We start from the raw sequence: 23,784 nt of genomic DNA on the forward strand, positions 1-23,784 counted from the left end.
GAGCTTCATGCAACATGTTTGCTAGTAGGGAAAAGCTCACTGCCAAGGTCTGCTAAAGCCTTGGCATTGTGCAGCTTGACTCTCCTCTGTCTATGTCTAGCCATGCCCTTTTAGGTACAAAGGGACCTGCAAATCTTGCAAGACGTTTCCTGTTAATGAACAGTTATAATGTACAACCTATGATGATTGTATCACTTCAGAAAGGATTTTCAATACTCTCAATGTATTTACCAAACTCTATCCAAAAAGAGTTCACAGAAAAGTAGTTATTACTGTGGTTGATCCTGCCATCTCATTCTTAAACAAGCATCCCACTGTACCTATTGAAGATGTTCCTGCTTTCAAAGAATCTGCAGATAGAAAGTATGAGACTCTTTTAAAGGCTCTTTTTATTCTTGCAGGCCTAGCCCCGCAACCAGCTTTTACTGCAATTTCAGTATGTAAAACTGCAACAAACTGGACTAGAACAATGAACAACCAATGGGACACTGTTGTTAAGGAATATGTTTTAACAGAGCATTCACAGAAATTACCTTTTTACTGAGCTTTGGATGCCCTAGAACAGTGATGGCGAACACGTGGCACGTGTGCCGCTGCCGGCACGTCGAGCCGTCTCTGTTGGCACGCAGCACCCTGCCAGGATAAGGGGGGAATTCCCCAGCCAGGCAGTCACTTGTGCGACATTCCTCCGCCGTACCGAGGGTCTGTGCTGCAGCTTATTGCCTCCCCCTAACCCTTACATCTCCGGTGAGGCATTCGGGCATTCCTCTCTGCGGCACCCTATTCCAGCTCCCCCTGCCCCAGGTGTACTTTGGTACAGCCCATCCCTCTGCTAAATGTACTGCGACCTGACAGCGGAGGGGGAGGGGCGGTGCTCGGAGCACAGCAAGGCCATGGGAGAGGTGCAGTGGCTTCTAGCTGACTTCTCTGTGTCTGGGACACCAAGGAGTGGCTGGATGCTGGTGACTCCTGCAATACTGCCCAGTGCTAGGGAGAGCCCTGATGTGATGGACGATGAGGCCATGGAGAGGTAAGGAGGAGGATGGATCCTCTAATCTACATTGCACTGTGTGTGGGGGGATGTGAGCAGTGCAGGAAGTATGTGTCAGGTAGGTCAGTGTATGTTGCAGAGTGCATTCTGAGCAAAACGCATTCCTGATCCCTGTATTCTGAGCAAAACGCATTCCTGATCCCTGTATTCTGAACAAAACGCATTCCTGATCCCTGTATTCTGAACAAAATGCATTCCTGATCCCTGTATTTTGAACAAAACGCATTCCTGATCCCTGTATTCTGAGCAAAACACATTCCTGATCCCTGTATTCTGAGCAAAACGCATTCCTGATCCCTGTATTCTGAACAAAACGCATTCCTGATCCCTGTATTCTGAGCAAAACGCATTCCTGATCCCTGTATTCTGAACAAAATGCATTCCTGATCCCTGTATTCTGAGCAAAACGCATTTCTGAACCATGTATTCTGAACAAAACGCATTCCTGCACCCTGCATTCTGAGCACAACGCATTCCTGAAACCTGCATTCTTGCACCCTGCATTCTGAGCACAACACATTCCTGCAACCTGAGCACAAAGCATTCCTGCACCCTGCATTCTGAGCACAACTCATTCCTGCATTCTGAGCACAGCACATTCCTGAAACCTGCATTCTGAGCAAAACGCATTCCTGGACCCTGCATTCTGAGCACAACGCATTCCTGCACCCTGAGCACAAAGCATTCCTGAACCCTGCATTCTGAGCAAAACGCATTCCTGCACCCTGTATTCTGAGCAAAACGCATTCCTGAACCATGTATTCTGAGCAAAACGCATTCCTGAACCATGTATTTTGAGCAAAACGCATTCCTGCACCCTGCATTCTGAGCACAACTCATTCCTGCACCCTGCATTCTGAGCACAACTCATTCCTGCACCCTGCATTCTGAGCACAACTGATTCCTGCACCCTGCATTCTGAGCACAACGCATTCCTGCACCCTGCATTCTGAGCACAACGCATTCCTGCACCCTGCATTCTGAGCACAACGCATTCCTGCACCCTGCATTCTGAGCAAAACGCATTCCTGAACTATGCATTCTGAGCAAAACGCATTCCTGCACCCTGCATTCTGAGCACAACTCATTCCTGCAATCTGAGCACAGCACATTCTTGAAACCTGCATTCTGAGCACAACGCATTCCTGCACCCTGAGCACAAAGCATTCCTGAACCCTGCATTCTGAGCAAAACGCATTCCTGAACCCTGTATTCTGAGCAAAACGCATTCCCGAACCCTGTATTGTGAGCAGAACGCATTCCTGAACCCTGTATTCTGAGCAGAACGCATTCCTGAACCCTGTATTCTGAGCACAACGCATTCCTGCACCCTGCATTCTGAGCACAACGCATTCCTGCACCCTGCATTCTGAGCACAACGCATTCCTGCACCCTGCATTCTGAGCAAAACGCATTCCTGAACTATGCATTCTGAGCAAAACGCATTCCTGCACCCTGCATTCTGAGCACAACTCATTCCTGCAATCTGAGCACAGCACATTCTTGAAACCTGCATTCTGAGCACAACGCATTCCTGCACCCTGAGCACAAAGCATTCCTGAACCCTGCATTCTGAGCAAAACGCATTCCTGAACCCTGTATTCTGAGCAAAACGCATTCCCGAACCCTGTATTCTGAGCAGAACGCATTCCTGAACCCTGTATTCTGAGCAGAACGCATTCCTGAACCCTGTATTCTGAGCACAACGCATTCCTGCACCCTGCATTCTGAGCACAATGTATTCATGAAACCTGCATTCTTGCACCCTGCATTCTGAGCACAACGCATTCCTGCACCCTGAGCACAAAGCATTCCTGAACCCTGCATTCTGAGCAAAACGCATTACTGAACCCTGTATTCTGAGCAAAACGCATTCCTGAACCATGTATTCTGAGCAAAACGCATTCCTGAACCATGTATTCTGAGCAAAACGCATTCCTGAACCATGTATTCTGAGCAAAACGCATTCCTGAACCCTGTATTCTGAGCAAAACGCATTCCTGCACCCTGCATTCTGAGCACAACTCATTCCTGCACCCTGCATTCTGACAAAACGCCTTCCTAAACCCTGTATTCTGGCAGAATCATATGTTTTTGGTCCCTTAGGGCTTATTCAGAGGGATGATCAGTCCCATCCTCTGTACAGAGCCCCTGATAGGTTTAATTTTGTGTTGGCACTTTGAAAGAAATAAGTTGGTTTTGTGTCGCTGTTTGGGTACTCGGACTCAAAAAAGGTTTGCCATCACTGCCCTAGAACATGTCATAAACAAATTTCCAGAATGGCTTTAATCTCCATTCACATGCACAGAATCTTGTGGTTAAAAGCCTGGGCAGCTGAATCCACCTGTAAAAGATGCCTCACATGCCCATGAAAACTTCTGTTTGGAGAGACACTTGACCGATTCATAAAAGATGTCACAGGAGGGAAAGTTTTCACAGCGGAAGATTCCAAAACCCCTCTCTTTAGCAGCATTTAACTTTGTAAAATATGGAAAAACAAATTGCACAAATTTCAAAGTCTAAGCTTAGTCTTTCCTTTAAGCACAATACTTGGCAATAAAGCCCAGTAAGGCTTCCCTAAAGCCCTCCTTCCAGTGAAGGGGCACCCTTGCTCCTAAGAGTGGAGGGAAGGCCTTTACACTTTGCCTCTCTCTGGATCACAGATGTCCCAGACCTTTGGGTTCAATTGTGGTTTCAAAGGGGTTCAAAATAGAGTTCAAAGCTCTACCCCCTCACTGTTTTTTCAGTCAGATTTGCACAATGCCCTGACCCATCTCTTGTCTCAGGGAGTAGTAGGGCTATTACCTCCACAATATAGTGATTTTTACTCAAATCTGTTCACAGTACTAAATTCCAACAAGGGCATTCATCTTATTCTGGACTTAAAATATCTCAACAAATAGCTTTTCATTCGAAAATTGTACTTGGAATCTGCCAAGAGAGCTATTTCCTCCCTGAGACCAGGAGAATACTTATCAGCTGTAGACATCCAAGGTGCCTATCTGCATATCCCCATTTATCTTCCCCATCAGTGATTCCTGCACTTTACAGTGGCAGACAGTCACCTCTAGTTTGCTGCACTGCTTTTTGGCCTATCCTCTGCTCCAAGAGTGTTCATAGCGGTATTAGCACCTCTTCCCATCTCAGAACTTAGGGCATCCAGCAATGGAATTCCCTAACTTGCTGGATCTCCAGTCCAGCCTTAACAATGGGGAAATGCTTCCTTCCCGGTCACTGGAAAGATTCCAGTATTTGCCTTTCCCTTTGCCTCCTTGTAAAAAAACCTTCTTTCAAACTGTATCTCACATCAGGCCCCATTACAGCACCCTGTACTCCCTTGGGAACTCAACTTGGTTCTCCCTGCCCTGCAGAAACCACTATTTGAACCCATCAGAAATATCCCCCTTTTCTTACAAAGTAGCTTTATTGGTAGCTATCTTGTATGTCAGACATGTCTCAAAGTTATTCGATTTTTCTTGTAGAGGGATGTTCCTTGATTCTTCACAATGATAAGGCAGTCTTACATCCAAGACTATGCTTTCTTCCTAAGGTGATATCATTCTTCCACCTCAGTGAAGACATAGTGGGTTATTTACGAAAGGCAAATCCACTTTGCACTACAAGTGCAAACTACAAGTGCAAAGTGCACTTGAAATTGCACTGAAAGTGCACTTGGAAGTGCAGTCGCTGTAAATCTGAGGTGTAGATCTGAAATGAGGGGAAGCTCTGCTGATTTTATTATCCAATCATGTGCAAGCTAAAATGCTGTTTTTTTATTTTGCTTGCATGTCCCCCTCGGATCTACAGCGACTGCACTTCCAAGTGCACTTGTAGTTTGCATCTGTAGTGCAAAGTGGATTTGCCTTTAGTAAATAACCTCCATAGTCTTACTATCCTTATGCCCTGCTTCAAAGCATCCAAAGGAAATCTCTCTTCAATGCCTGGATGCAGTCAGAGCCTACCTCAAAGCAACATCAACAGAGCTTCCATCAGGAAAATTGATTCCCTATTTGTGCTCTTCTCAGGGTCTTGCAAAGGGCACCCTGCTTAAAAGTTTACCATCACTTAATCAATAGAATAGCTTTCACCATAATTTAAACTCAAATCTGCTCCTGCGCTCTTATGTGCTCATTCCATTAGATCAGTGGGAGTTACCTGGGCTTTCTGGTACGAGGCCTCTGTAGTGCAACTTTGTAAGGCCACCACCTGTTCCTCTGTTTATACCTTTTCAAAGTTTTACCAGGTGGAAGTCCAAACCAATCCTCAGCTGATATAGATTTTGGCTGAAAGGTTTTTTACAGCAGCTCTCTGAAGTTTGGTCTGTTGACCCTTGTTGGGCCTGTTAGCACAGTTCTGTTTGCCTAGTCAATGCCCATCCTTTTCATTCATGAATGCTTTGCCTTTGTCCTGTACAGTACAGTACACACTCCCTTTCACTCAATGGTTACTCTGTATTGCTTGCTACAAAACTTAAGGATTCAGGGTAGGATTATAGGGGAGGTGCCCAGTGGAAGTGAGTTTGAAAGCTTTCCAGTATCTAGTCACCTGAAGGTACAAGCCTATAAGTAAGGCTCTATGAATACTTTGCCTTTGTCCTGAAGTGTATTCAAAGATATGAAATTTGCAGTTATGTCAAAATTCCTTTTTCTTTTAAGTTTATCATTTTACTGATAAAGGAGATGTATACCTTCCAGCAGTTAACAAGCCAGAGTAAAAATTTAAAAAGCCCCAACCCTGTCTTGTTTTGCTCTATAGCGTATACAATTTGGTGAAACACTTCCCACGACTTTTCGTGCCCTCCCTTTTTTATTAGGATAATTGAAACTATCCTAGGAAATTCAGGACTACTGGAAGGTCTGGAGATCCCAGTAAGACATCTGGGGCTATATACATAAGTCTGTGATAATTCAGTTGAAATATTGGAAAACATATTTTTTCTTATTTAAATTTTGAGTACAGGGCCCAGCACCTGCACTAGCATGATGGCAGGAAGTTGCCACAGACAGCACTCGCAAGCTCCTTCTGCATCTTGATCCACAGCCTGGTAAATAGCCATTATGCTCTGTGGCAGTGCCCTGCCATCACCCAGGCACATGCGCCAGCCTCTGTACTCAGAATATCAGTCAGGTTGGAGCATAGGCTGCAGAGGCAACCCAGAAATTATGTTTACCATTAATTTGGTACAGCTGACTGCAGCAAAGTCCATGGAAAGGGTTATCCTTTACAAAATGAAGAAATGCCATGACTTGGATTTATGCAAACATCTTTGTTTTAAAAGGTCAATTTTGATTTTTTTTGTTCCTCCCCCATATAAAATAAGAACTGTCACCCATCTTAGAAAAATTGTCACAGTGATAATTAGGAAACTTATGGCTCAGGAATGGAAATGTTGGCCACTGGAGTTCTGCAGATATGTAAGCAGCTGATGTATGCTTCAATATACCGATGTTTGTTAAAAACTTTCAGTTCCGGATTGTATTGTAGCTTCCTTTTCATAAGTATTCAACATTTTGTATTGCCTAGATTTTAAATGGGCCCTAATGCACATACACAGTGCAGCACAACACATTGACATTACATCGCATAACACATACCTGTAGATGTGAACAAAATGAACGGTCTGGCTGACACGGAGGATGTAAATGAGCATAATATCCAATGTTAGCGCATGTGGATTACACTGCAACATTATATGAAAATGTTTCATTCATGTAAATCAAAAGTGTGAAATAGGATAGGTTATGAAGAAGCATTTTTTTAATTTTCGTACATGGGTATGCGTTATTTAAGAATTCAATGTTACCTTTATACAGAATGGTTTTGTCAATACATGGCAAGCTCTTTCCTCTGGAAAGTGAATGCTTTGAGCTTATTTCTTATGATGTGTTGAACAGTTATGTGAGAAATAAATAGTATTGACTTCATTTTAACAGTTCAGATGCTGCGGAGTGGTGTATTTGACTGACTGGCTGGAGATGACAGAGATGGATTGGCCCCCTGATTCCTGCTGTGTGAAAGAATACCCAGGATGCTCCAAACAAGCACACCATGGAGATCTTAGTGATTTGTATCAGGAGGTAGGCATTTCTAACCACATCTGATAATTTTATCAAATCTTAGATGGCCTGCAGAAAATCCGAATAAAATAACAGGCTGACTGCTTTATATATGTGGAAATACTTGATATCAGCCAGCTAATCTAATGCTTAGAGCAATTATACATGAGTGAGAATTATTAATTAAATGATTTTATTTCATTTGTAATTTAGACCTCTTGCTCTGTGTGAAGTTTATGTACTATTCACAGAAGAATTCCATAAAACAACAACATGATATCATGAACAAATAATAATTCTGAAGTATGCTGCCAAGGTAGCCGCTGACAAGGCCTTGGAAAACATTACTCATTGGACTTTTGAGTTAATATTTGCTTATGCCACTTTAAATATGCATATTAAACTGAAATGCTGTTTTCCTATAAACAATATATGTAGACCATAGGTTGTTAGTCTTTCATGATCCACAGACTACTTTAAGCCAAGTGCCAGATGAGGTGGACAACTTATGCTTACCAATGTCAATGTCTTATCCTTTAAATTCTAACAGCAAATACGACTTGTCTTTTTGCAGTCTTTTTTCACTTGACATTTGGAGATTACTTTTCTGTGATTCCTCATTATAGTCTGCTGTCTGTATTATCAGGATTTATACAATCGTCTCTGTACTGCCTCTTACTGGTGTTTTGCTTTTTTTTTTTTTTACTCTTCCATTCAAATGTTATGATTTAAATTATTTAAGTCACACTTTAGACTGCTCTGCTTAAACAGAATCAGAAAAAGGCACTTCCAAATGGATCCCTTTCTTTATATTTGCCATTTTCTAGTTTGGACAAAATCTTTAGGAAAATGGCACGTTTGCCAAGAGCAGTATTCTTGATTTGAATTGTGCCCTGGAAAACTGAAAAGGAACTAAGGCAGGGAACAAAGTTGTTGTGCCCTCTGACATCATTCATGATGTAATCAACATTTTTTAAAGCATAGTAAGGCTCCATTCGTATTCCTGCAATGGGTAATAGTAAATACTTTACCCATTGCTATCAGTGACAACACATTTTATAGCAAAGCATGAGAAGATATCCAGGGAGACTTTCTACCTGGTTTTTATAGCAACATTAAATGAAGTATATTTCTTGATATTCAGTGAAAGGAGGCCTGCACTTTTATGTCTGCTTTTTATACTTAAAAAAAAAAAAAACACTGCAATTTTTAACTACTTCAGTACCGGGCACTTTTACCCCCTTCCTGCCCAGACCAATTTTCAGCTTTTAGTGCTGTCACATTTTGAATGACATATGCGCGGTCATGCAATACTGTAGCCATGTGAATTATTTTTGGGGGGGAATGGGAATGTGTATATTACGTTTTTTATTGAGTCTGATGTATAAGTACAAGTGACGTACAATAAACAAAATATCAAAATCAAACAGAGCAGCCTGTAAAGCTGTGGCTAGGATACCCATGTAAAATTTTTATCACACAGATAGAGCTTTCTTTCGGTGGTAATCACCGCTGTTTTTTTTTTTTGCAAAGCAAACGAAAAAATGACACAAACTCTGCAAAAAACTAATTTGCCTTCTGTTTCTGTTATAAAACTTTGCAAATAAATAATCGTTATTGATAAATAAAGCCAAAATGTATACTGCTACATATCTTTGGTGAAAATAACCTCAATCAGTGTATATTATTTTGTCTGTAGGAAAGTTATAGAGTCCACAAACTATGGTATATACAGTATCTCACAAAAGTGAGTACACCCCTCACATTTTTGTAAATATTTTATTATATCTTTTCATATGACAACACTGAAGAAATGACACTACTACCATGTAAAGTAGTGAGTGTACAGGTTGTATAACAGTGCAAATTTGCTGTCCCCTCAAAATAAATCAACACACAGCTATTAATGTTTAAACCACTGGCAACAAACGTGAGTACACCCCTAAGTGAAAATGTCCAAATTGGGCCCAAAGTGTTAATATTTTGTGTGGCCACCATTATTTTCCAGCACTGCCTTAACCCTCTTGGGCATGGAGTTCACCAGAGCTACACAGGTTGCCACTGGAGTCCTCTTCCACTCCTCCATGATGACATCACGGAGCTGGTGGATGTTAGAGACCTTGCGCTTCTTCACCTTCCATTTGAGGATGCCCCACAGATGCTCAATAGGGTTTAGGTCTGGAGACATGCCTGGCCAGTCCATCACCTTTACCCTCAGCTTCTTTAGCAAGGCAGTGGTCATCTTGGAGGTGTGTTTGGGGTCATTATCATGTTGGAATACTGCCCTTGCCCAGTCTCAGAAGGAAGGGGATCATGCTCTGCTTCAATATGTCACAGTACATGTTGGCAATTATGGTTCCCTCAATGAACTGTAGCTCCCCAGTGCGGGCAGCATTATTGCAGCCCAGACCAGAACACCACCATCCTTGACTGTAGGCAAGACACACTTGTCTTTGTACTCCTCACCTGGTTGCTGCCACACGCTCTTGACACCATCTGAACCAAATACATTTATCTTGGTCTCATCAGACCTTAGGACACGGTTCCAGTAATCCATGTCCTTAGTCTGCTTGTCTTCAGCAAACTATTTGCGGGCTTTCTTGTGCATCATCTTTAGAAGAGGCTTCCTTCTGGGATGACAGCCATGCAGACCAACATGAAAAGATAAAATAAAATATTTACAAACATGTGAGGGGTGTACTCACTTTCGTGAGATACTGTATCTGAAAATTGATCAGTCCTGATGTACCGACGGCCAATCTCATTTCTTGAGGCACGGAAATGCCAGTACAGTACAGATATCCACCAAATGACCCCTTTTTGAAAAATAGGCAATCCAAGGTATTTAGAAATAGTCATGGCGAGTTTTTTGAAGTTGTAATTTTTTTGTCACACTTTTTTGGAAAATGAAGTTATAGAAAATTTTTTTTTTTTAAATGTTTTACATACTGTCACCAGTGCAGCATAGCGTCATCATATAACTGGTGTGGCATTGATCAGGGATACTGACTGGTAACAGTATGTAATAATAAAAAAAATGTAAAAGTTTTAATTTGTTTTTCACATTTTTTCATTGTTTTTCTTTTTTATTAATTTTTTTTTTTTTTTTTACTATTGCTGAACTGGCTGAATTTTAATGAGATTGTGCCCAGCTTAACCAATGAATTAGTGGTATTGACTAGCACAGGAGGTTTGTATTCATAGGTGAGCTAGACAAATATCACGGATATCCCTGTGTGTGCAGTTCCATAACAGTGGCCTCTGTTAAATGGAATGTAGGAACATTCTGTTGAACTATGTTGGCTCTGAAGAATTCCAGTCTAATTTAAAACGTTAGCTGACTGGCTGTCATGCTTCTGCCTTGGCTTCAATGTTTTCTTAGTCAAGTATAAAAATAAGAAATTCAGACTTCTAACCAACATTTATTTGCTGCATACTTATTCCTGGATTGCTAGTAGTCAGAAGTACTAAAGTGATTCTAAAGTCAAAAGGTTTTTATCCTAATGCATTCTATGCATTAAAATAAAAAACCTTCTCTGTGTAGCAGCCCCCCTCAGCCCCCTACTAGTTACCTGAGGCCGATCTACCTCCTGCGATTGTCCAGGAATCTCCCTCCTGGTTGGCTGAGACAGCAGTAGTGCCATTGGCTCCCACTACTGTCAATCAAAGTCAGTTAGCCAGTCAGGGCCGAACTACAACTCCATGTCTGAATGGATACACGGAGCTGTGGCTCGGCTCAGGTGCCCCCATAGCAAGCTGCTTGCTGTGGGGGCACTCAACAGGAGGGAGGGGCCAAGAGAGCCGACGAGGGACCCGAGAAGAAGAGGATCTGGGCTGCTCTGTTCAAATACACTGCACAGAGCATGTAAGTGTAGCATGTTTGTTACAAGACTTTACAATCACTTTAAAGCTACACACAGCCAGGTAACTAGCATTTCCAGAAAAATGTCAGAGATTGTAGCTCCAATATGTCTCATAACAGGTGTACTTTAAAACCATAACATGGTTTTCAAATAAGCAGCTGTTGAAGCCTATAACATAAATAGTTAACATTCTACCTAGTTTCTTGTCAGATGCCTTGTGTCCTCTGGTTCCTTCCTCCAGCCCCTACATCACTTCTGTATTCTGTAGCGAAGTAGGGGTCAGCAGAGAAAACCGTAGATCATACCAGGGGTCACCAGCATCAGACACTCTTAGAAGTGGTGAATGCAAGAGATCTTTGAACCAGCTTTTTTCTTCAACCCAAAGGAGTTTGGGGAAGACAACAGGACTTTGCAGAGAGGACTGCTATCTTCTTTATTTTTTGCAAAGCAAACAAATAAAAACCCCCTAAAATTCTGAAAAAAAAAAAAAAACGTGTTTTTCTTTGTTTCTGTTATAAAATTTTTCGAACAAATAATCTTTCTTCATAAATGTAGGCCAAAATGTATACTGCTACATTTCTTTGGTAAAATAACTTAAATTGGTGTATATTATTTAGTCTGTAGGAAAGTTACATTAGTTAGTCCACAAACTATGGTTTACAGTGATATAAAAAGTCTACACACCCGTTAAAATGTCAGGTTTCTGTGATGTAAAAAAATGAGACAAACATAAATCATTTCAGAATTTTTTCCACCTTTAACCACTTCAGCCGTGGAAGAATTTACGCCCTTCCTGACCAGGCCATTTTCTGCGATATGGCACTGCGTTGATTTAACTGACAATTACACGGTCGTGCAATGTTGTACCGAAACAAAATTGATATTGTTTTTTCCCCCACAAATAGAGCTTTCTTTTGGTGGTATTTGATCACCTCTGCAATTTTTATTTTTTGTGCTATAAACAAAAAAAGAGCGACAATTTTGAAAAAAAAAAAAAACACAATATTTTGTACTTTTTGCTTTAATAAATATCCCAATTTAAAAAAAAAAATTTCTTCATCAGTTTAGGTCTGTATTCTTCTACAGATTTTTGGTAAAAAAAAAAAAATCACAATAAGCATATATTAATTGGTTTGCACAAAAGTTATATCGTCTACAAAATAGGGGATAGATTTATGGCATTTTTATTATTATTTTTTTTTACTAGTAATGGCGGTGATCAGCGATTTTTATCGTGACTGTGGACAAATCAGACACTTTTGACACTTTTTTGGGACCATTGACATTTATACAGCGATCAGAGCTAAAAATAGCCACTGATTACTGTATAAATATCATTGGCAGGGAAGAGGTTAACACTAGGGGGCGATCAAGGGGTTAACTGTGTTCCCTAGATGTGTTCTAACTGGGGGGATGGGATTGACTAGAGGAGGAGACCGATCTGTGTTTCTACTTAGTAGGAGCACACGATCTGTCTCCTCTCATCTGAGAGAACTGGGATTTGTGTGTTAACACACACAGATCCTGGTTCTCGCTCTGTAACGAGCGATCACGGGTGTCCAGCGGTCTTCGTGCCTGCCAGGCACACACATCGGCTCCAGGGACACGCTGCGTGTGCCTGCAAAAGCGCCTTAAAGAGCTGATGTACAGCTACGATGGCTCGCGCAGGGGAGCCATCCTGCTGCAGTATAACTGTGGGGGCTGGTCAGGAAGGGGTTAATGTGACTTATAAACTGTACAACTCAATTGAAAAACAACCTGATATCTTTTAGGGGAAAGTAAAAATAAAAAACTAAAACAATGTGGTTGCATAGGTGTGCACACTATATTTTAACTGGGAATGTAGCTGTGTTCAGAATTAAGCAATCACATTCAAACTTATGTTATGCCCTGGTTCACATTGCATCGATTTGGCATGCGATTTGGCATGTCAATATGTCAAATCACAAGCCAAATCGGTGGCTATTGCCCACTTTGTGGTGCTGCACCGATTCCCAAAAGTAGTTTCTGTACTACTTTTGGCGACTTTGGGGTGTGATTTCAATAGACATCTGTGCAGCGACCCTCACAGATGTTTCTGAAATCGCCCCTGAAGTCAGGACTAACATGCGGGAATAAAATCGTGCGAGTTTAGCTGAACTTGCACGATTTCATTCCCACTGTCAGTGTGAACCTAGGCTAAATAGAAGTCAGTACACACCTGCCATCATTTGAATTTCCTCTGATTAACCCCAAATAAAGTTCAGCTGTTCTAGTAGGTCTTTCCTGGCATTTCCTTAGTCGCATCCTACAGCAAAAGCCATGGAACACAGTGAAGACAGTCATCATCAAGTGGAGAAAATATGGCAGAACAGTGACATTACCAAGAACTGGATGTCCCTCCAAAATTGATGAAAAGACGAGAAAAAAACTGGTCAAGAAGTCAAAAAGGCCTACAGCAACATTTAAGGAGCTGCAGGAATATCTGTCAAGTACTGGCTGTGTGGTACATGTGACAATCTCCCCTATTCGTCATATGTCTGGGCTATGGGGTAGAGTGGGAAGATGGAAGCCTTTTCTTCCGAAGAAAAACATTTAAGCCCGGCTAAATTTTGAAAAAACCCATCTGAAGTCTCCCAAAAGTGGGAAAATGTGTTATGGTCTGATGAAACCAAGGTTGAACTTTTTGACCATAATTCCAAAAGATGTTTGGCACAAAAACAACACCGCACATCACTAAAAGAACACCATACCCACAGTAAAGCATGGTGGTGGAACAGGGGCCTTAGTGGAGGTGGAGGAAATTATGAACAGTACCAAATACCAGTCAATATTGAAACAAAACATTCAGGCTTCTGCTAGAAAGCTGAACATGAAGAGGAACTTCATCTTTAATCATGACGAACTGTACATCCAAATCAACAAGGAATGGCTTCACCAGAAGAAGATTAAAGTTTTGAAATGGCCAAGCCAGAACCCAGACCTGAATCCGATTGAAAATCTGTGGGGTGATCTGAAGAGGGCTGTGCACAGGAGATTCCCTCACAATCTGACAGATTTGGAGTGTTTTTGCAAAGAAGAGTGGGCCAATATTGCCAAGTCAAGATGTGCCATGCTGATAGACTCATACCCAAAAAATTAAAATAAAATCAAAAGGTACTTAACAAAGTATTAGTTTAAGGGTGTGCACACTTATGCAACCATATTATTTTAGTTTTTTAATTTTACTTCCCTCCTCCTAAAAGTTTTTTAGTTTGTTGTTCAACTGAGTTGTACAGTTTATAGGTCACATTAAAGGTGGAAAAAGTTCTGAAATAAAAAAAATTGGGATATTTATTAAAGCAAAAAGTACAAAATATTGTGTTTTTTTTTTCAAAATTGTCGCTCTTTTTTTGTTTATAGCACAAAAAATTAAAACTGCAGAGGTGATCAAATACCACCAAAAGAAATCTCTATTTGTGGGGAAAAAAAGAATATCAATTTTGTTTGGGTACAGCATTGCACGACCGCGTAATTGTCAGTTAAATCGACGCAGTGCCATATCGCAGAAAATGGCCTGGTCAGGAAGGGGGTAAACTCTTCCACGGCTGAAGTGGTTAAAGGTGGAAAAAATTCTGAAATGATTTATCTTTGTCTCATTTTTTTACATCACGGAAACCTGACATTTTAACAGGGGGGTGTATACTTTTTTTTATATCCACTGTATATCTGAAAATCGATCAATCCTGATGTAGTGACGGTCTATCTAATTTCTTAAGGCACGAAAATGCCAGGACAGTAAAAAAATATATATTTTTTGAAATTTTTTATATACCACCAATGCAGTATAGTGTCATCATATAACTGGTGTGGTGGTGATCAGGGACACTGACTGGTGACAGTATGTAAAAAAAAAAAAACGTTAAATATTTTTACCATAGTAACACTGTACTACTCTGGGGAGCTGATCAGGATTTTTTTTTACACTATGGTTGCTTATAATTGAGAATTTTACAGTTATAAGCAACTATTTTTTTCTGAATGAAAACTACACATTCAGTGTTTACTATTGTAATTAGCTGTGATTGGCCACAGTTAATCACATGGTACAGATGGGCTGTGATTGGCCATATCTGTACCATGTGATGACTGTGACCAATCACAGAGCTCATCACAATAGTGCACAATGAAAGGCATGTAACAAAGCCTTTCATTGTGTACAACTGTCATGTGACCTGCTGTGATTGGACACAGCAGTCACATGGTAACGGCAGCAGGCCAGTATAGTGATCTGTCATCGGCTGTGTCCAGTGTTAAAGCTACACACAGCCAGGCAACTAGCATTTCATGAAAGATGTCAGTGATTGTAGCTCCAATATGTCTCATGACAGGTGTACTTTAAGGCTTGTTTCCTTTGTCCATACCATTTGTTATTCTCGTGTTTCTTTGTTTTCTTTCAGCCATCATTAATACTCTAGTCTTTCATTCTCTTTTTTTGGTTTACCATTTCAGTTTGCCCATTATGTGCCTATATGCTCAGTCCTCCTATAGATCTATCTGTCAGCAGCTAGGCTACCCATTCAGTATGTTGTACTGGTCACTTTCACAGTAACATGTGGCTTGGTGTGGTACAGGAAGGGGAAGTCACATGCTTACTGCTCACCCTATCTAGGCTGGGTGGAATTTTAGGGGAAGCGCCACATCTTTTTTTCCCCTTTCTTTTTTTCAAATGTGTGTGGTTACTTTTTTTAAAGGGCTACATCATGCTATTTTGTAAAAACATGAGCAGCTTAAAGGCATCCCCCAAGCATGTTATTTTAGGGCTTTGTATATTTTTTATGTTGTCCTTTAGCCCCCATTCACACATGTAGTCACCCAAATGTCAGGCAAGTCGCACCTGAAGTCGCACTGACATGCAGCTTTGAAATCGTTCAATTTCAAGTAAAGTCGCACAAGTTCAAAGTCAGATTTGGTGTGAATGGGGGCTTAAGCTGCATGAAAAGACCTTCCATCTGCTGAATAGTAGTTTTTATTATTATTATTATTTTTTGCATTGATACATATCCCTTTCTACAATAGTTGGCCTAGTAGCCTTAAAAAGGGTCAGAAAAAATAGCCAGTTTTGCCTCTGGCAGACTTCAGTGGGGTTCAGTGCTAAGTTCAGGGCTTTCAGACCTCCCATTGGTTTTGCTGAATTTGGCTCAAAATTAACCCAGACAGGTTTGCTTATCTGTAGTTAGATAGAATAGAATTTATCTTACAGTTGATGTTATGTAAGAGAATGTAATGAAGATTTCAGGGCCTCATACTGGGAAGTGATACAAAAATAGCAAAACTCCCCAGAGACACAGAACTACAAAGCAAATAATGGAGACCAATACTAAGCAGGCTCATGATAACTCTCTTAGGATTAGTGTTCAATTCTACTGCAATTCATCAAATTCCCACTGTGTTTGATGGGTAGAAAATGTAGACCAAAATGAGATTTGTATTGCTGTGGTGTCTTACTGGAAATTGCTATATCCAAGATGATTGCCGGAGCCAAATGCACAAAAGGCTAGAATCACATTGTAACGAAAGTTTCACAGAAAATGCTACTGTTTGTGTAGAAAAATGTAGAATAAAAGTTTTGTACCAAAAAAGATCAACATATATTGCAGGACATGGCTTTTTCTTTCCTATTGAACAAGATGTAGCAGAAATTGTACAGGGGTATTCACTTAGGAGATTTCTTTTAATTGCAGCAAATATTTGCCCAATTTTGGAAACAAACTACAAGTAAATAATGATGCACATCTTAATTTTTTTAAATATATACTCACTATTTGGCTTACAAATATATACCTATTGCAGTACATTGGAAACATAAATATATTATTATAAAGGTAAGTCAAATGTAACATAAATTTTGAAATTTGAGACATATTAAAAATAAAAATCTCTTCAACTAGAAATCTCCTATTTTTGTAATTCCCATCTTCTAAGTTTGCATTCACTCATCCTATGGTTGATGTGTTAAGCATGCAGGCCCTCTGCCATGCTGATGCCAGCCTCTATGATTCTTATTACCAAGTGAGGGCTTTAGAAAGAGGGCTCTAAAAATAGGAAGGGGACTCCACTCACTTGCTGTATAATTATGGGCAAATGTTTTTTCCGCATCTTTAGTGTAAAAAATGGTTAATGAATTTTCCATCTACTCAAAGGTTATCTGAGGTGCAGGTAAACTACACACAACTACCCCATTTGCATTCCAGCACCCTTCCCTGAGGCTCTGGTAATAAAGAAAATTTTGAGAGGCAGAACATTTATTTGCACTGTTTATGCACTGTTCAAAGTGGAGTTCCACCCGTTTTTTAGTTTATTAAAAGTCAGCAGCTGCAAAAAGCATAGCTGCTGACTTTTAATAAACAGACACTCCCCATGGTCCAGCGATGCGGCCGCCCGGAGCCTCACTCCTCTCCCCTTCCTCTCCTCAGCACCATCATAGCATCTGTGGGCACCCGGCCGTGACAGCTTACAGCTTCACGGCCTGGCCCGCAATGCGCATGCGCAAGTCACGCTGCATTCTGCTATTGGCAAGCCAATCTTCTGGGACCTGTGTTGTGTCCCAGAAGATCGAGGGCGAGAGGAGGAGTCACCTAGGCGGCCAAAAAGAGGAAGGAGGAAGTGGGATGGGAAATCCCACTAAAGGTACACCCCCCCCCCCCAAAAAAAAATGACATGCCAAGTGTGGCACGTGAGGGGGCAAGGAGTGCTTAAAGTATAAGTTCCACTTTTGGCTGGAACTCCGCTTTAATAGGCTGTTATCAGTGTGGCAGGAAACTCAACACACAGTAGCAGCCCTCCTGATAAGAGTGAGGTAAATCCCCTCTTAAGCCAGCCATAGATGGTTCGAATCCCAGTCACTTCAGCAGGGACCATCCAAGATTTGAACCATGTCTGTGCAGGCTAAATGTACCCAAGCTGATCGATCAACTTGGGTACAACCAGCCTGTCTGATTTTACATACTATTATTGCTAGCAGCTATTATAGCTGCTAGCAGTAATCACTGTGTTCCCCCGGCAAGAATGGCTACCCCCCTCCACTGTCGGGAAAACACAATGGCTCCGTGTGAGGAATTTATTGTTGATGGGGGAATCAAGCGATTTTTTTTCTACTTTATGTTCACCTGGTTAATCTGGCCAGTAACACACTTCCTATCTTATGCCGGGTTCACATCTGTATGGTGCATTTTTTTCACGCCATGATTTTATGCAGGCTGTACATGAGTTTTTAAGCGCCCTGTCACTAAACTCTCTTAAAACGCGTTTTATAAAAGTACACCAAAGACACAGCATGTAAAACAAAATGCACCACATCGAGGTAAACCCAGCTTTAGGGCGTCTCCATCACTCCATTTAGATGGACTTCACTGATAAATTGAAGTCAATCTTCAGCCAGCACTTTTTAAATGGATACAGCAGTTTTTTTTTTCCTTTTGGGATAAAGGTTTTACATAAATGAATAAAAGCTGATCATTTTAAGTACCCCTGTAAATGTTAAATGGTTTGTCTCAACTCTCTATCTGCCACTTTTGCTGCACAACTGGTTCTGTTAAAGGAAGTTGAAAGATAGCACTTACTGGCAGAATGACCAGGTGCAAATAAAAGAAAAAAGAATTGGTAAGCTGCAATAAAATATATTTTTGTTTTTGGGTTTATTACAGCTTTAAGTTTAAATGTTATATTTCCAAATCTGCTAGGAATTTATTGTTGAAATAAAATGAAATCAAAACTTTGCCCTTGTAGGGTTGCATTCTCTTTTTTCTGAAATACTCCCTAGTTTTTTTTTTTCATACATAATTTTTACAACTGTAAGGCAGGAGCAGTCAATAGCTGGGTACATCAAAAGCCTAGTAAAGATTACATTTACATTTTTATGGAAGCATTTCAGCCCTCTCTCTTTTCCCTGAAGAAGACCCTTACTTCACATGTCGAAACATGTTGGATTTTATCTGTCTAGTTGGCAGTTGGTTTGGGCCTCTTCCAGCCTCTTTTATATGCTGCAACTCTATGTGTAATTCAATGTCATTATGTGTTTTATGATATGATGATAAATTAATACAAATTGTATTTTTTGCTACAGTATATATATTTTTTTCTGAGTGTTCATGGTCCTTTAAAGTCCTGCCTTTTGAGGAACTTTTCTTTTACATGTTGTACAAGGGATGTGGACCTGAACCTCGCTTTTCCCATCCAATTAGTCCTATCCACTTTTCGTCCAGTGAAAACCCCTAGCTGATTTCAATGAAGATATGGGCTTACAAAACCTAGCCCAGCTAATTTTGAAAATAGCAGCTTGTGTTATAGAATGCTATCTCTATAGCAAGAGGGCAGTGAGAGTACTAACTTTGGTAGATGCAGGCAGGGCCAGCGCTAGCAATAGACTGATTGGGCGACTGCCTAGGGCGCCAGGGTAGGGGGGAAGGCAAAATCCGGATCCCTAGCCACTCACTGGGCATTCGGATTATAAAAAATACCTGCAGGACCGGCATTTTTTAAATACATTCCTTATGGCACCACCTGCCAGGCTAGGGGCCAATTGCCCCTGTGAAGACATCCCGGACCACTCTTTTCCCAGCCTGCAGTGCCGCCCTAGCAGCGGCAGTGAGAAGATGAAGGGAGAGAGCTAGCACAAGGAGCAGCCGGCCGGAAGTGCTGCATGATCGATGGAACCAGCTGGGGTGGATGAGATGGAAGCCCTGCATGTACCTATGGGCTTGCCACAATATCCGCTCCCCCCTCCTCCTGGATGGTCAGGGATCTGTTGTGGGAGGACAGGCAGCAGCAGCGCCACTCGCCTGGAGGTGAAGCCATCACCGCCGCTGGCTCAGGTATAGTGGAAGCACAGGTAGCATGCTCAGTGCTGCAGCCTGCACTCAGTCACATAAAATAAAAAATTTACTCTGATGTCAAGTTTATAGTTCATTGTACCGTGTACAGAGGGGGTAACAGATATGTGTGGGGAGGGGGGGGGGCAGATGTGCAGGGGGGCACAGAGAGGAACTGACGTGTGTGGGGGGAGATGTGCAGGGGGTACAGAGAGGAACTGATGTGGGTGGGGGGGACAGATGTGCATGGGGTACAGAGAGGAACTGATGTGTATGGGGGGGCAGATGTGCATGGGGGTACAGAGAGGAACTGCTATGGGTGGGGGGGACAGATGTGCATGGGGTACAGAGAGGAACTGATGTGTGTGGGTGGGGGGGACAGATGTGCAGGGGGTACAGAGAGGAACTTGTGTGTGTGGGGGGGGGCAGATGTGCAGGGAGGTACAGAGAGGAACTTGTGTGGGTGGGGGGGACAGATGTGCAGGGGGTACAGAGAGGAACTCATGTGTGTGGGGGGGGAACAGATGTGCAGGGAGGTACAGAGAGGAACTGATGCGTGTGTGGGGGGAGAACAGATGTGCAGGGGGTACAGAGAGGAAATGATGTGTGTGTGTGGGGGGGCAGATGTGCAAGGGGGTACAGAGAGGAACTGATGTGTGTGGGGGAACAGATGTGCAGGAGGGTACAGAGAGCAACTGATGTGTGTGTGTGGGGGGGGGGGGCAGATGTGCAGGGGCGTACAGAGAGGAACTGATTTGTTTGGGGGGACAGATGTGCATGGGGTACAGAGAGCAACTGATGTGTATGTAGGGGGGGCAGATGTGCAGGGGGTACAGAGTGGAACTGATGTGTGTGGGGGGGAACAGATGTGCAGGGGGGTACAGAGAGTAACTGATGTGGGTGGGGGGAAACAGATGTGCAGGGGGGTACAGAGAGGAACTGATGTGTGTGTGTGGGGGAGCAGGTATGCAGGGGTAAAAAGAGGAACTGCTGTGTGAGGGGGGACAGATGTGCAGGGGGTACAGAGGAACTAATGTGTGTGTGTGGGGGGGGGGCAGATGTGCAGGGGGTACAGAGAGGAACTGGTGGGGGGGGCAGGGGGGCAGAGAAGAACTGATGTGTGTGGGGGGAACAGATGTGCAGGGGGGTACAGAGAGTAACTGATGTATGTGGTGGGTGGGAGGGGGTACAGAGAGGAACTGATGTGTGGGGGGGACAGATGTGCAGGGTGGGTACAGAGAGGAACTGATGTGTGTGTGTGGGGGGGGAACAGATATGCAGGGGGTACAGAGAGGAACTGATGTGTGTGGGGTAACAGATGTGCAGGGGGGTACAGAGAGGAACTGATGTGTGTGTGTGTGGGGGGGGGGGGGAACAGATATGCAGGGGGTACAGAGAGGAACTGATGTGTGTGGGGGAACAGATGTGCAGGGGGGTACAGAGAGGAACTGATGTGTGTGGTGGGGGGGAGGGGGTACAGAGAGGAACTGGTGTGTGGGGGGGACAGATGTGCAGAGGGGTACAGAGAGAAACGTGTGTGTGTGTGGGGGGGGGGAACAAATGTGTAGGGGGTATAGAGAGGAACTGATGTGTGTATATGGGGGGGGCAGATGTGCAGGGGGGTACAGAGAGGAACTGATGTGTGGAGGGGGGAGCAGATGTGCAGGGGCGTAAAGAGAGGAACTGATGTGTGTGGGGGGGGGACAGATGTGCAGAGGGGTACAGAGAGAAACTGAAGTGTGTGTGGGGGGGGGGACAGATGTGCAGGGGGTACAGAGAGGAACTGATGTGTGGAGGGGGGGAGCAGATGTGCAGGAGCGTAAAGAGAGGAACTGATGTGTGTGGGGGGGGGACAGATGTGCAGAGGGGTACAGAGAGAAACTGATGTGTGTGTGGGGGGAACAGATGTGCAGGGGGTACAGAGAGGAACTGATGTGTGTGGTGGGTGGGAGGGGGTACAGAGAGGAACTGATGTGTGGGGGGGACAGATGTGCAGGGCGGGTACAGAGAGGAACTGATGTGTGTGTGTGGGGGGGGAACAGATATGCAGGGGGTACAGAGAGGAACTGATGTGTGTGGGGTAACAGATGTGCAGGGGGGTACAGAGAGGAACTGATGTGTGTGTGTGTGTGGGGGGGGGGGGAACAGATATGCAGGGGGTACAGAGAGGAACTGATGTGTGTGGGGGAACAGATGTGCAGGGGGGTACAGAGAGGAACTGATGTGTGTGGTGGGGGGGAGGGGGTACAGAGAGGAACTGGTGTGTGGGGGGGGACAGATGTGCAGAGGGGTACAGAGAGAAACGTGTGTGTGTGTGGGGGGGGGAACAAATGTGTAGGGGGTATAGAGAGGAACTGATGTGTGTATATGGGGGGGGCAGATGTGCAGGGGGGTACAGAGAGGAACTGATGTGTGGAGGGGGGAGCAGATGTGCAGGGGCGTAAAGAGAGGAACTGATGTGTGTGGGGGGGGGACAGATGTGCAGAGGGGTACAGAGAGAAACTGAAGTGTGTGTGGGGGGGGGACAGATGTGCAGGGGGTACAGAGAGGAACTGATGTGTGGAGGGGGGGAGCAGATGTGCAGGAGCGTAAAGAGAGGAACTGATGTGTGTGGGGGGGGACAGATGTGCAGAGGGGTACAGAGAGAAACTGATGTGTGTGTGGGGGGAACAGATGTGCAGGGGGTACAGAGAGGAACTGATGTGTGTGGTGGGGGGGAGGGGGTACAGAGACGAACTGGTGTGTGTGGGGGGGGGACAGATGTGCAGGGGGGTACAGAGAGGAACTGATGTGTGTGGGGGGGACAGATGTGCAGAGAGGTACAGAGAGAAACTGATGTGTGTGGGGGGGACAAATGTGCAGGGGGTATTGAGAGGAACTGATGTGTGTATGTGGGGGGGGCAGATGTGCAGGGGGTACAGAGAGGAACTGATGTGTGGAGGGGGGGAGCAGATGTGCAGGGGCGTAAAGAGAGGAACTGATGTGTGTGGGGGGGGGGGACAAATGTGCAGAGGGGTACAGAGGGAAACTGATGTGTGTGTGGGGTGGAACAAATGTGCAGGGGGGTATAGAGAGGAACTGATGTGTGTGTGGGGGGGACAGATGTGCAGGGGCTACAGAGAGGAACTGATGTGGGGGGGGCAGATGTGCAGGGGGTACAGAGAGGAACTGATATGTGTGTGGGGGAGGCAGATGTGCAGGGGGTACAGAGAGGAACTGATGTGTGTGGAGGGGGGCATTCGTGCAGGGGGGTACAGAGAGGAACTGATGTGTCTGTGGGGGGGACAGATGTGTAGGGGGGTACAGAGAGGAACTGATGTGTGTGTGGGGGGGACAGATGTTCAGGGGGGGCAGAGAGGAACTGATGTGTGTTGAGGGGGCAGATGTGCAGAGGGTTACAGAGAGGAACTAGTGTGTGTGTGTGGGGGGGGGGCAGATGTGCAGGGGGGTACAGAGAGGAACTGATGTGTGTGTGGTGGGGGGAACAAATGTGCAGGGAGGTATTGAGAGGAACTGATGTGTGTGTGTGTGTGGGGCAGATGTGCAGGGGGTACAGAGAGGAACTGATGTGTGGAGGGGGGGGAGCAGATGTGCAGGGGCGTACAGAGAGGAACTGATGTGTGTGTGGGGGGGACAGATGTGCAGGTGGTACAGAGAGGAACTGATGTGTGTGGGGGGGGGGGCAGATGTGCAGGGGGGTACAGAGAGGAACTGATGTGTGTGGGAGGGGACAAATGTGCAGGGGGGTACAGAGAGGAACTAATGTGTGTGTGTGTGTGGGTTGGAGTACAGAGAGGAACTGATGTGTGTGTGTGTGTGGGGGGGGGGGGCAGATGTGCAGGGGGGTACAGAGAGGAACTGATGTGTTTGAGGGGGGACAGATGTGGGGGGTACAGAGAGAAACAGATGTGTGTGTGGGGATGGGACAGATGTGCACGGGGGTAAAGAGAAGAACTAATGTATATATGGGGAATAGATGTGCAGGG

At 43.9% G+C, this 23,784-nt stretch overlaps 1 protein-coding gene across 3 annotated transcripts in view; it reads left to right on the forward strand.

The window, feature by feature from the left end:
* The window catches only part of TSPAN12 (tetraspanin 12), a 315,531-nt gene that overhangs the window by 276,436 nt on the left and 15,311 nt on the right, over window positions 1-23,784 (forward strand). For all 3 annotated transcript variants that reach the window (XM_073619812.1, XM_073619814.1, XM_073619815.1), the window contains one exon: window positions 6,985-7,128. In XM_073619812.1, coding sequence (XP_073475913.1) covers window positions 6,985-7,128 — 144 coding nt within the window. The remainder of the gene's footprint in view (window positions 1-6,984; window positions 7,129-23,784) is intronic.

This window comes from Aquarana catesbeiana, linkage group LG03, assembly GCF_042186555.1.
Source record: "Aquarana catesbeiana isolate 2022-GZ linkage group LG03, ASM4218655v1, whole genome shotgun sequence".
In the NCBI taxonomy this organism is placed as follows: domain Eukaryota; kingdom Metazoa; phylum Chordata; class Amphibia; order Anura; family Ranidae; genus Aquarana; species Aquarana catesbeiana.